This window comes from Rhinatrema bivittatum, chromosome 4, assembly GCF_901001135.1.
Source record: "Rhinatrema bivittatum chromosome 4, aRhiBiv1.1, whole genome shotgun sequence".
Taxonomy (NCBI): domain Eukaryota; kingdom Metazoa; phylum Chordata; class Amphibia; order Gymnophiona; family Rhinatrematidae; genus Rhinatrema; species Rhinatrema bivittatum.
The window spans coordinates 98,434,087-98,447,240 of record NC_042618.1 but is presented as its reverse complement, the minus strand read 5'-3'; the positions used below and the strand labels follow the sequence as shown (position 1 = coordinate 98,447,240).

The 13,154-nt window shown below is 48.3% G+C and overlaps 1 protein-coding gene across 7 annotated transcripts in view; it reads left to right on the top strand.

The window, feature by feature from the left end:
• Nucleotides 1-13,154, top strand: part of MIA2 (MIA SH3 domain ER export factor 2) — a 316,566-nt gene that overhangs the window by 246,229 nt on the left and 57,183 nt on the right. For all 7 annotated transcript variants that reach the window (XM_029598487.1, XM_029598488.1, XM_029598489.1 and 4 more), the window contains 2 exons: nt 11,077-11,159; nt 11,279-11,407. In XM_029598487.1, coding sequence (XP_029454347.1) covers nt 11,077-11,159; nt 11,279-11,407 — 212 coding nt within the window. The remainder of the gene's footprint in view (nt 1-11,076; nt 11,160-11,278; nt 11,408-13,154) is intronic.

Below are 13,154 nucleotides of genomic sequence, written 5' to 3'. Positions count from 1 at the left end.
TCTCCATCGAATGACTTATGAGGAGAGGCTGAAGAACCTGAATATGTATACCCTGGAGGAGAGGAGGAGCAGGGGTGATATGATACAGACCTTCAGATACTTGAAAGGTTTTAATGATCCATGGTCGTCGTCAAACCTTTTCCATTGGAAACAATTTAGTAGAACTAGGAGGTCACGATTTGAAACTCCAGGGAGGAAGACTTAGATCTAATGTCAGGAAATATTTCTTCATTGAGAGGGTGGTGAATGCCTGGAATGCCCTTCCGGAGGAAGTGGTGAAAACTAAAACTGTAAAGGATTTCAAAGGAGCAAGGGATAAACACTGTGGATCCCTAAAAGGCTAGAGGATCAGGATAAATAAAAAAGCTTAACCGGCACGGAGCGGCAGTTACTACCCTTAAGAGAAACATGGGGGTAACCTGCACAGAGCAGCCGTTACTACCCTTAAGAGAAACATGGGGGTAACCTGCACTGAGCGGCAGTTACTACCTTGGGAAACTTGCTGGGCAGACTAGATGGACCATTTTGGTCTTTTTCTGCCATCATTACTATGTTACTATATTTTTATTTATTTATTTATTTATTTCTATATACTGACGTTCGTAGGAAACATCACATCAGTTTACAATATAAGTCAAATACACTGACTTATATGTTTCCTATATGTACTGTTATGCACTAGCTGGACTCCATCAAGGCTCATCAGGTCAGGGCCATGCCTACTTCAGATGCTCGTCTGAGGGCTGTTTTTATTGAAGATATCTTCAAGGTTGCAACTTGGTCATTTATGCATTCCTTCACGTCCAACTACTGTCCTTACATTCTCTCTAGAGTTAACAGTAACTTTGTGTGAGTAGTCCACTCTCCATGGGGGAGCTGGGTTGCCTTTTCAGTGTGTTTTCCATCCAAGCATATCTCAACAATGGGACTCCCCCACTTGTCATGGCTAATTCAGCCATGCTTGTCGACCGAGAAAAGCATGTTTGCTTACCATTAAATGGCATTCTCCGTACACAGCAAGATGAATTAGCCATGCTTAATACCCGCCATCCTCCCTGGAGAGTCAACTACCTAGCAAAAGCTAAGTTGCAAACAAACTAAGGAGGCTCATGAGGCAGTGATCGCGTGGGAACTCTCAAGCATGCTGTAAAGTGTAAAAGCTCTACCAAGTTAGAAGAGTTTCATTGCTGCTGTCAGATAACATCACCCCCAGGACTCATGGCTAATTCACCCTGCTGCCTGTGGAGAACATGCATTTTAAAATTAAATAATAAATAAATAAATAAATAAATAATCCAACTATCCATCCATCCATCCACCCACCCACCCACATGGATTCTATTTGAATGCATGTGACTGTATTTTTCTTCCTTTATTTTATTACCTTAGGGAAGTAAAATAAATTTCTGTTTTGTTCTGTATTTATCTGTGCAGTTTCTTTAGATGGAAGAAAATAAAACTATTCTATAAAACTTTGTTTTTATCGAGTTCCTTGTAAGAGCATGTGGCTTGGTTAGAAGTGATACAGGGGTATGGATGACTGCTGCCAAAACTGGGGTGAAGGGATAGATAATCCATGAGTAGCTGCAATTTAGCCCTTGGCCTTTCAGATTGAAACAATTCAATAATCTATCTTCAAAAGTGGAGCAACGGACAGGAGAATAGGCCCTTCTGGTTTTGAAAGGAATGTGATTCAGTTGCAGTCTCTGATTCTTTCCTATTTTTTGGGTAAGGAATAAATGTGTAACTAAAGATTCATTTCTGTTCATCTAGATTTTAACTAAAAACTTGAAGGTATTATAGTAGAGATCTTCACACATTTGAAGTTTGCTTAGGAGCTGAAAGAAGGATATCTCATGCTATGGGCATTTTAAGAAAAGAGTAGTTTATAAGTATCCATATTCTTCTGAAGTTGTTTGGTAGTTATTGGAGATATGTGCATGTTCAGACAATTATATCCCTCCCTACCTACCCTGCTGCCTTAGGTGTGATTATGGAATTACAAATGTTGTGTTATGATTTCAGTGTGACGCTCCATGCAGGTCTGTTCTACTTAAATGGTACTAAATGTAGCTTCCTCCTCACCCTGCTAGAACAGTTCAGATATATGGGTTTATACCACTCTCCCAGCAGATGAAAACAGAGGCCCACAAAACCTTTCCAGTGATCTCATCATTGGTATAGTGCAGCAGAGGCAATTGCCAGTATTCTGTCTCCAGCAGATGGGTAGCACATTCTGGGCCAAAGAAGAGGCCTCATGCTCCATCTCTGTTTTTTGTTTTAATGAAAGGCTAAAGAGAAGGGAGTTGAGAAGAAACATTCCCTGTACGTACCAGGATCAGTCCAGATCGTGGGTTATGTCCCCCTTCCAGCAGATGGAGTCAGAGCAAAAACTGAGAGGGCAGTCCCTCATGACTGGTGCACGCCCTCTGTAAACCTTCAGTATTTCTCTGACTCCAGCAGATTCGGGTTGCACCTTCGGTTCTCCCATTTTCTTTCTGTGAGAATAGGCTTTGTTGATTTATTTCTCCTGTTTTCTTGTTAACAATTTTTACTTGGATGGATCTTATTTAAAAAAAAAAAAAAAAAAAAGGCAAAGGCTTTTCATTGTAGCTTTGCTCTACTTTCTATGGGCTGTCCTGCAGGCTTACAGGCAGAGCTTTCATTCAGTGGCAGACCTGTCATCTTTTTTATTTATTGCTGTATCGTTTTGGGGGTAAGTTTGTTAACTTTCCTTTTACAGGGCTATCATTTGCTGCCTTTAGGGGTGAAGTTGGTGGTCCAACCTCTCCCCCTCGATATCGACCCGCTGCCCGGAGATGTTGTTTCCTCAGGGCAGCCCCTAAGCTTCAGAGACGTGACATCCCTCTGGCTTGAAAAAAAACCCCAAAACGGAATGGGTCGTTAAAGTTAGTCAGGCAGCGCAGGACTTTGATTTTGTTCCTGCTATCGAAGGTTTTCGGAGGTCTGGGTGAAGCTCTTCTTTACTTGCCTCCATGCCGCGGCTGACGCGATGCAGCGCCTGGGGGGAGCCCGGATCGCGGCTCTCCTGGGAAGGCCTGTGTGTTCGGTGCCTCCCTGGCGGGGAGGGCACCTCGAGCCCTAGAGGGCGGTCTGTTTTGCGCACAAATGCGCGCCAGGCTCTGAGGCGGTCAGCCCCGTTCCCGTCCAATGCAGGAACAGTGGCCATCTTGGATCCACTACTTGCTGCTCCAGCGCTGCCTCCTGGGGATTGAGACCTGGACGGACCTCATTCCCCTCCGGTTCTCTTTCCGGTGCACCTCCTCGTCGCAAAGCCGCCGTCAGAGGACCCTCCGGCCATCCCTCCCCCGGAGCCTTTTTCCACAGAATTTATTCTGCTGATGCATGGGGCTTATTTGGCAAGGCTCAGCCAGCACCAAGATGCGGTTTTGGCTCCCCCTCCTCCTAAAGTGGTCAGTCTGGGGGGCCTCTCGGATCGGTACCGTCATGGCCCAGTACAGCACCAGTATTCTGGCCCTGCCGTTCCAGTGGCCCCTTCGGGATCCTCTAGGGTTCAGCCGGTTGCCCATCCAATCGGTCCTGACCCTCCACCCCCGACGGACCCTGCAGTGGACCCTGATCTAGATGACCCGACGCCCTCGGCGCAAGTCGAAGGGGATGTTCCTCGGGTTCTACGCCTTTTTCAGAGCGATGAGATGGTTCCGCTTCTTACACATGTTCTGGCTGGATTAGATATTGAGGCCCCCCAGGAGGCTCCTGCCGCCAGCACTGCACCGAAAAGAGGGGATACCATCCTACCAGGGCTCAAGCCACCTTCAAAGACTTTCCTTTTCATCCTATGCTCCTCCATTTGCTATCCAGGGGATGGGGGACTCCGGAGGCCTCTCTGCAGGTTGGCAGAGTGATGGACAGACTGTATCCACTCCCCGAGGAGTCCCTGGAACTACTTAAGATACCAAAGGTGAATGTGTCTGTATCCGCAGTCATGGCTAGGATACCTATTTCTGTGACTGGAGGCGCAGCCCTCAGGGATTTGCAGGACCGCAAACTTGAGGTGTATTTGAAGAGAGCGTTTGAAGTGTCTGCCTTGGGAGTTCAGGCTGCTGTTTGTAGCTCCCTGATGCAGCGTGCATGACTCCGGTGGGTCCAACAACTACTCGGGATTTAGGACCTGCCTCCAGGGGAGGCACAACAGGCGGAAAGGCTAGAAGCCGTCATAGCATATGGCACGGACGCGCTATATGATCTTCTCCGGGTGCTGGCCAGATCTATGGTTTCCGTAGTCTCAACTTGGCGCCTCCTCTGTCTCAGGACCTGGTCCGCAGATTCCTCCTCCTAGCTCAACTCGGCTTCCTTCCCTTCAAGGGTAAGTTGTTGTTTGGAGAGAAGATGGAGCAAACTTAAGACACTCCGGTAGCATAAGGTACTTAAGTTACCGGAAGATCGTCCTCGGAGATCCAGAATGTACAGCTCCGCGCGGAACCATTTCAGAGGACAACGGCATTTCCGCCAGGTGCGGCCAGTGTCCCACAGGCCTCCCTCGTCTAGATCGCAGTCCTGGTCTCATTCCTTTCGGGGATGAGGATCAGCCCGAGGCACCCTCGCCCAAGGGACTGCCACTACATCTTCACAATGAAACATTGCTGGCCCACTCTTTGATTCCCCGGATAGGAGGACGCCTGTCGCTCTTCTACGAGGAGTGGGTCACAATCACCTCAGACCAGTGTGTACTGGATATTCTACAGTGCGGTTACGCTTTAGAATTTGCTCAACCTCTCAGAGACAGGTTTGTCTTTTCTCCGTGCAGACTGCTGAAACAGGGTGCAGTACGTCGGACGCTGGACCGCCTCCTGGATCTGGGAGCCATTCTTCCGGTGCCACTACCGGAACAAGGACTCTGCCATTATTCCGTTTACTTCGTAGCCCCCAAGCAAGCAGGCTCCATTCGGCCGATCCTGGATCTCAAGATGGTCAACAGGACGCTCAAGATACCACACTTCAGGATGGAAACTCTGCGCTCAGGGATTGCTGCGGTGCACCGGGGAGAGTTCCTGGCATCCTTGGACTTGACGGAGGCTTATCTACATATCCCCATCCTGAAGGAGCATCAGTGCCTCCTTCGCTTCAAGATTTTGGGGCAGCACTTACAGTTCTAGGCCCTGCCATTCGGCCTGGCAATCGCTCCTCGCACCTTTACCAAGGTGATGGTAGTGGTGGCGGGGCCCTGAGGAAGGAACCGATCCTGGTCCCTCGACTTTCTGGGAGCTCATTTCGACATCAAAGTAGGCACAGGCTCTCTTCATCTGGAGCGGGCCCAATCGCTTCTTGCTCAGGTTCAGCGTTTCGGGACCTCCGACTTCCCACAGCCTGGGATTATCTCCAGTTGCTAGATTCCATGGCCTCCATGACAGAAGTTGTGCCTTGGGCCTTTGCCCACATGCATCCCTTACAAAGAGCATTACTCTCCTGTTGGAAACCGGTATCTCAGGAATTTCAGGCTCCTCTGCCGATACCGCCCCTACCCAAGGACAGCCTGACCTGGTGGCTCAATCTGGATCATTTGCTTTGAGGAGTAGAGCTCGAGGTTCCACAATGGGTACTCGTTACAACAGACGCCAGCTTTACCGGCTGGGGCAAGGGTGCGGTCGGCACTCGACCAAGGGTTAGTGGACACCAGAACAGGCAACTTGGCCAATCCACCATCTAGAGACAAGAGCGGTCCGTCTTGCGCTGCAGCGTTTTCTGCCTCTAGCACAAGGCCGAGCAGTCCGGATCCTCTCTGACAATGCCACGACTGTGGTGTACATCAATCGTCAGGGGGAACAAGAAGTCCCCATGTGACTCGGGAGACGAACCAGCTGATGCCGTGGGAGGAACTCCATAAGAAGAACATAAGAACATAAGAAAATGCCATACTGGGTCAGACCAAGGGTCCATCAAGCCCAGCATCCTGTTTCCAACAGTGGCCAAACCTGGCAAGTACCCAAAAACTAAGTCTATTCCATGTTACCATTGCTAATGCCAGTGGCTACTCTCTAACAGGTCGATACAGTAATGTGCGGTTAAAGATTCCCCGTCTGTAACGTGCTGGGAGCGCACAATACAGACGAGTAAGGCGATCCAGCGATACAGTCTCCAGTTTCACGCGTCCTTAGCGCTTCGTAAAATAGACACGTAACCCTTTCCGCACGCAGCATGTATATGATGTGTAAATGAACGAATTAGCTGTATAATGAAGGAATTAGCTATTCCCCTCCGATACTGTAACGGGCGCTGATATTATCTTCTTAGTAACCCGCTGTTTTGCCGCGGCCTTAACGTGTTAGTTTACCGCCTCCCCCTAGTAGGTGTTAGGACTGTGAGTCTAGTAACAAATCCATCGACACCGCTTAAGATACTCAAAAACAATAAAACACAATAAAAAAAAAAGCGATACAGAGATGATCGAGAAAATGTAATGCTGTGGGACACATAAAACCTGTCAGAAAAAAAAATAAACATTTTTAAATACCTGTCGGAGGGCCGCGTGGGTCCAGGCGGCGGGAGCCGGGGGGGCGGGTGGTCGCGTGTTAAATCTAGGCCGGGTTGCACAGACGCGCATTCATCCAGGCGGAGGAACCGGCGGCGAAAGCAGCCGGCTCCTCCGCCTGGATGAATGAATGAATGCGCGCCTGTGCGACCCCTGCGATTCGGCGCTCAAGGCGTGACGTCACGACGCCCGACGTCACGGCATGTGACTGCCTTGAGCACCGAATCGCAGGGGTCGCACAGGCGCGCATTCATTCATCCAGGCGGAGGAGCCGGCGGCGAAAGCCGCCGGCTCCTCCGCCTGGATGAAGGCATGACATCACGACGCCCGACGTCACGGCATGTGACTGCCTTGAGCACCAAATCGCAGGGGTCGCACAGGCGCGCATTCATTCAGGCGGAGGAGCCGGCGGCTTTTGCCGCCGGCTCCTCCGCCTGGATGAATGCGCGGCTGTGCGACCCAGCCTAGATTTAACACGCGACCACCCGCCCCCTGGCTCCCGCCGCCGGCCGTCTGAAACTAACGCGCGTCCACCTGCCGCCGCCGCCTGGAACAGGCGCCCACCCGCCCGCGGCCTAGATTTAACACGCGACCACTCGCCCCCCGGATCCCGCCGGCCGCCTGGACCCACGCGGCCCTCCGACAGGTATTTAAAAATTTTGTTTTTTACACTTCCTGGTGCCTGTCATTTCAAATGTCATTTGAAATGACAGGTACCAGCGCACCCAGGTTACTGTATAGGCGCTGTATTAAGCGCCTATACAGTAACCTGGGTGCGCTGGTACCTGTCATTTCAAATGACATTTGAAATGACAGGCACCAGGAAGTGTAAAAAACAAAATTTTTAAATACCTGTCGGAGGGCCGCGTGGGTCCAGGCGGCCGGCGGGCGGCGGGATCCGGGGGGCGAGTGGTCGCGTGTTAAATCTAGGCCGCGGGCGGGTGGGCGCCTGTTCCAGGCGGCGGCGGCAGGTGGACGCGCGTTACTGTATAGGCGCTTAATACAGCGCCTATACAGTAACCTGGGTGCGCTGGTACCTGTCATTTCAAATGACATTTGAAATGACAGGCACCAGGAAGTGTAAAAAACAAAAAGGGTTATGCCCGCGGGTTGCGCGGGCATAACCTTCCCTAACGCTTCGCAGCCGCGGCATGCATTTGCATGCAATTAGAAGAGAGTATCAGGCGCTAGGTCAAGAGAACTGTGCGTGCGGGGAGGAAGGGTGCGCCTGACACTGCCGCACTGTTTCTACCGCGGCCTTACAGTATCAAGCCGTAAGTGAACTTAATACCAGGTAATGGACTTCTCCTCCAAGAACTTATCCAATCCTTTTTTAAACACAGCTATACTAACTGCACTGACCACATCCTCTGGTAACAAATTCCAGAGTTTAATTGTGCGTTGAGTAAAAAATAACTTTCTCCGATTAGTTTTAAATGTGTCCCATGCTAACTTCATGGAGTGCCCCCTAGTCTTTCTACTATCCGAAAGAGTAAATAACCGATTCACATCTACCCGTTCTAGACCTCTCATGATTTTAAACACCTCTATCATATCCCCCCTCAGTCGTCTCTTCTCCAAGCTGAAAAGTCCTAACCTCTTTAGTCTTTCCTCGTAGGGAAGTTGTTCCATTCCCCTTATCATTTTGGTAGCCCTTCTCTGTACTTTCTCCATCGCAATTATATCTTTTTTGAGATGTGGCGACCAGAATTGTACACAGTATTCAAGGTGCGGTCTCTCCATGGAGCGATACAGAGGATTTATGACATTTTCCGTTTTATTCACCATTCCCTTTCTAATAATTCCCAACATTCTGTTTGCTTTTTTGACTGCCGCAGCACACTGAACCGACGATTTCAATATGTTATCCACTATGATACCTAGATCACTTTCTTGGGTTGTAGCACCTAATATGGAACCCAACATTGTGTAATTATAGCATGGGTTATTTTTCCCTATATGCATCACCTTGCACTTATCCACATTAAATTTCATCTGCCATTTGGATGCCCAATTTTCCAGTCTCACAAGGTCTTCCTGCAATTTATCACAATCTGCTTGTGATTTAACTATGAACAATTTTGTGTCATATGCAAATTTGATTATCTCACTCGTCGTATTTCTTTCCAGATCATTTATAAATATATTGAAAAGTAAGGGTCCCAATACAGATCCCTGAAGCACTCCACTGTCCACTTCCTTCCACTGAGAAAATTGTCCATTTAATCCTACACTCTGTTTCCTGTCTTTTAGCCAGTTTGCAATCCATGAAAGGACATCGCCACCTATCCCATGACTTTTTACTTTTCCTAGAAGCCTCTCATGAGGAACTTTGTCAAATGCCTTCTGAAAATCCAAGTATACTATATCTACCGGTTCACCTTTATCCACATGTTTATTAACTCTTTCAAAAAAGTGAAGCAGATTTGTGAGGCAAGACTTGCCCTGGGTAAAGCCATGCTGACTTTGTTCCATATCTATCTCCACCATATCTATCTCCACCATATCTATCTCCACCATCTCCATCTCCACCATATCTATCTCCACCTGTTCCATATCTATCTCCACCTGTCTCATCTGGCGGCGTCTCACATTGCAGGGGTGGACAATGTTCAGGAGGCTGTCCCAGGAGGCATTGGCACTACTCGTCACGCGATGGGGGACTCCCCATCTGGATCTGATGGGAACGCAAAGGCTCCGTGCTTTTTCAGCCGCAGAAGGGAGCATGGAGCAGAAAGCGTCGATGCCCTAGCCCTCCCGGTGGCCGAGGAACATCCTACGTTCTGTATTCCCGCCTTGGTCCCTGATGGGAAGAGTGTTCCGAAGAATAGAGGGTCACCAGGGGCCTGTGATCCTCGTGGCTCCGGAGTGGCCTCGTCAGCCGTGGTTCGCAGACTTAGTGGACGGCCCGTAGTTCGCAGACTTAGTGGACGGCCCGCTGCGCCTGGGGCATCTGTTGAATCTCCTACGGCAGATACCAGTATTTTTCGACCAGGTAGATCGCCTCTGTCTAGCGGCCTGGCTTTTGGAACAGCGCCGGCTGAGGAGACGAGGGTATCCGGCGGCGGTTATCGCCACTCTTCTCAAGGCTAGGAAGCTTTCCACCTCCAGGTCCTATGTCCGAGCTTGGAAAGTTTTTGAGGCTTGCTGCCAGTCCTCACATCTCTCTCCACGGCATGCAACCATAGCCCAGATCTTGTCATTCTTACAGCGAGGGTTCAGGTGGCAGATTTAGGTGCTCTAGTTCATCATCGAGAGGGCCCTCCTCTTGCGACACACCCGGACGTGGTCCGGTTCTTGAAGGGAGTAAAGCATGTGAAACATCAATTTGCAATTTATGCCCCTCGGGGAGTTTTGATTTTGATCCTTCGTATTCTTGCGGGCCGCCCTTTGAACCGCTGTAGACCGCTACTCTTAAGACAGTTTCCTTGGTTGCCATCTGTTCCGCTCGCAGAATCTCAGATCTGCAGGCCTTGTCATGTAGAGAGCCTTATCTCTGCTCTACGGATCCCGGAGTATCCTCGGGTATCGTACCATCTTTCCTTCCAAAGATGGTCTCGTCTTTTCATCTGAATCAGTTGGTGGAACTGCCAACATTCCAGGATAAGGATTCCAAGGAGCTCAGGCACCTAGATGTCAAGCGAGTCACTTGGAAGTCTTTGCACACTTTTGCGAATCACTATCTCACTATCGCTTGTATCTGCAATCAACGACCTCTGGTTCTTTTGAGGCTCAGGTCATTCGAGCTGGGATATCAGTGGCACACCCTATTTAAGGGAAGCTTTGGTACATCCCATGGTCTGGACTGATCCTGGTACGTACAGGGAAAAGAAAATTATTTCCTTACCTGCTAATTTTCGTTCCTGTAGTACCATGGATCAGTCCAGACGCCCAACCTAAGGATTTTGGAGGGGTTTTCTTTGGGTTAATCCTTCAGCTCAACTGTGTAATCATTTCAGGACCTGTTTGGGACTGACTGAGAGTTCACATTGCAAGTTTGCCTATTCAGATTTACAGTTTGATGTTCAATTTAGTTGATATACATTTTTGTATTGATCCATCCAAGGGGTTTTTCTTTGTTGCTTGGATATTCTTAATACTGAAGGTTTATAGAGGGCGCAACAGTCATGAGGCACCGCCCTCTCAGTTTTTGCTCTGACTCCATCTGCTGGAAGGGGGACATAACCCACGGTCTGGACTGATCCATGGTACTACAGGAATGAAAATTAGCAGGTAAGGAAATCATTTTCTTATTTTGTTTGTAAGCTGAGCAGGGGAGGAATAGCGTTTATTTCATTTACCAGGGCATCATAACATGAATTTGGAATTTTAATATCATGGAAGTAGTTTCATATATGATCCCTGAAATATAAGTATTAAAATCTATTTTCCCTTAACTTGATCTTTGAATGTGAAATTTACATTTTTATAGTAGAAACCCCAAAGCAAGTCTGGAACATTTTAAATCAGTTAAGTGGTGGTACTTTCAGAGATTAACTTGACAGACCTTTGAATAGGTTGTTTTGTTAGTTTATTCTGAAATATTTGTGTTTCCTGTGTCACAGGTTAACAGAAGCGGAGTTTAAGCTTGAGTTATTAGAAAAAGATCCCTATGTACTTGATGTTCCCAGTGCAGCATTTGGTAGAGGTATGGTGTTTTGGTTAAAATAGTTGAGAGTGTATAAATTATTACAAGATGAGGACAAAACTCTTTGCTGGCTGTATCTTTCTAGTCTTGAATATTTTTCTTTTGTGAAATAATTGCAGAGAACTCTCCCTATGGACTTTCCCCGTTGGGGCGGCCTTCTTCCGAGACTAGGGCTTTTCTTTCTCCTCCAACTCTGCTGGAAGGTCCTCTGAGACTGTCACCTGGGCTTCCAGGAGGAGGGGAACGAGGTAGGCTTCTAATGTTGGCAAACATGTTTACTTTTCTGTTGCTTCTAACTGTCTTCCTTATTTCTGTTTCTGAGACTGTCTACTAATCATTTGTGGTGTTCCTCTGGTGGTGTTATTGTGGAAAAACTAAACCTTTAACTTCCACAACAAATTTGGTATACTTCCTAGGGAAAAGCACTTTTCTTTTAAGCTTGGTTATGCTGGGTGACATGGAATAATTAAGCACAGAGCAAGAACATATGAACTGCTATACTGTTTCAAACTAAGGATTCATCAAGCCAGTATCCTCTTTCCAACAGTAGCCAATCCAGATGACAAATACTTGGCAGGATCCCAAATAATAGATGAGTTCTGTGAAGCTGATGTTAGCTGACACTGGCCCAATTTAATAAGTTGTGAGTAAAAAATGTGTACTGAACTTCCCCTCATCATACATATCCCCTTCTCACAGAATGTGCGTGCACACATACATTTATGCCTATCCAGAAAACACAGAGAATGGTGGAGTGGGTCACCTGACTGATTTTGGAGCGACAGGCTACTTGGTGATAGAGGAATGGCAGGAAAAAAGCTATAGAATTCCAGACCCTGCTCCTCCATTTTTTGTCCTGACTGATCATGCATGGACCGTAAGGGAACCCCACCTTTCCTAACGTGTAGACAGATGGACTTTGGACCAGTGGATTATGCACCTCTGCCAGCAGATGCAGAAGGAGCAAGCTGACGTCACAGTATATACACTTCTGCAGCGACATCAGCCTGCCAGTATTTGCCGTCTCCAGCAGATGAGGACATGCATCTCCCTATGGGGATTGCTTCAGATTTTAGGAGAATTAAAAAAAAAAAAAAATATCCCACTTTCCTGCGGTGATACCAGATGGTCCCTCCTCCAGTTGAGAATTCCTGAGGTGATTTCCCTGGTCCCTCAGATGTGTGACTTGGCCCGATAGCTGGTTTTCCACCAGCGTGGACTTAGCTGATATACTACAGCTTAAAGGCAGCGGGTGCAGGAAGCCAAGTGTGGCGGTGACGGCAGATGCCCTCTTCCCCTGCAGCGTTTTGCGTTTTCCGAAAGTGGATGCGCTGGTCTGTGCTGTCTCTAAGCGGGTGACTATTTCCATGGAGGGAGGAGTGGCCTTGAAGGATGTGCATGATAGGAGAATTGAGGCCATTCTCAAACAAGCATTTGAAGCAATGGCAGTGACATTGCAGATAGCTTCCTGTTGTGCCCTGGTGGCTTGCTCTTGTCTGCTTCTCTCTCAGGAGGTTGATTCTGCGGTAAACCTGAGAGCAGTTATGGAATCCGCTGCTGCCTTTTTAGCAGATGCGGGCTGGAATTTGGTCCGTACCTCAGTTAGGGGAGTGGTTTTGGTAATAGCGGCCAGACGTCAATTATGGCTGTGTAATTGGTGGCTGAAACAACCTTCAAAGCTAATCTTACAAAGTTTCCTTTTCAAGGTTCCCTCTTGTTTAGGAGCGAGTTAGAGAAACTGGCTAGTAAGTGGGGCGAATCCCTGGTTTCTCAGTTGTCAGAGGATGAGAAGCAGTTGCAGCGCCCCTTTTGTATGAGGGATCGTCTTAGGGGTTCCAAGTGGTTTTGTCCCTACAGAGGGGTCGGCCTTTCGGCAGGTCTCAGTCCTTTCATCCAGACAATCCAAGAGAGGCACGGGCTTGGGTGGCGGATCCTCCGAAACCTCACAATGAAAGTTTCCCGACCCACCCCTGGAGACGAGATAGGGGAATGTCT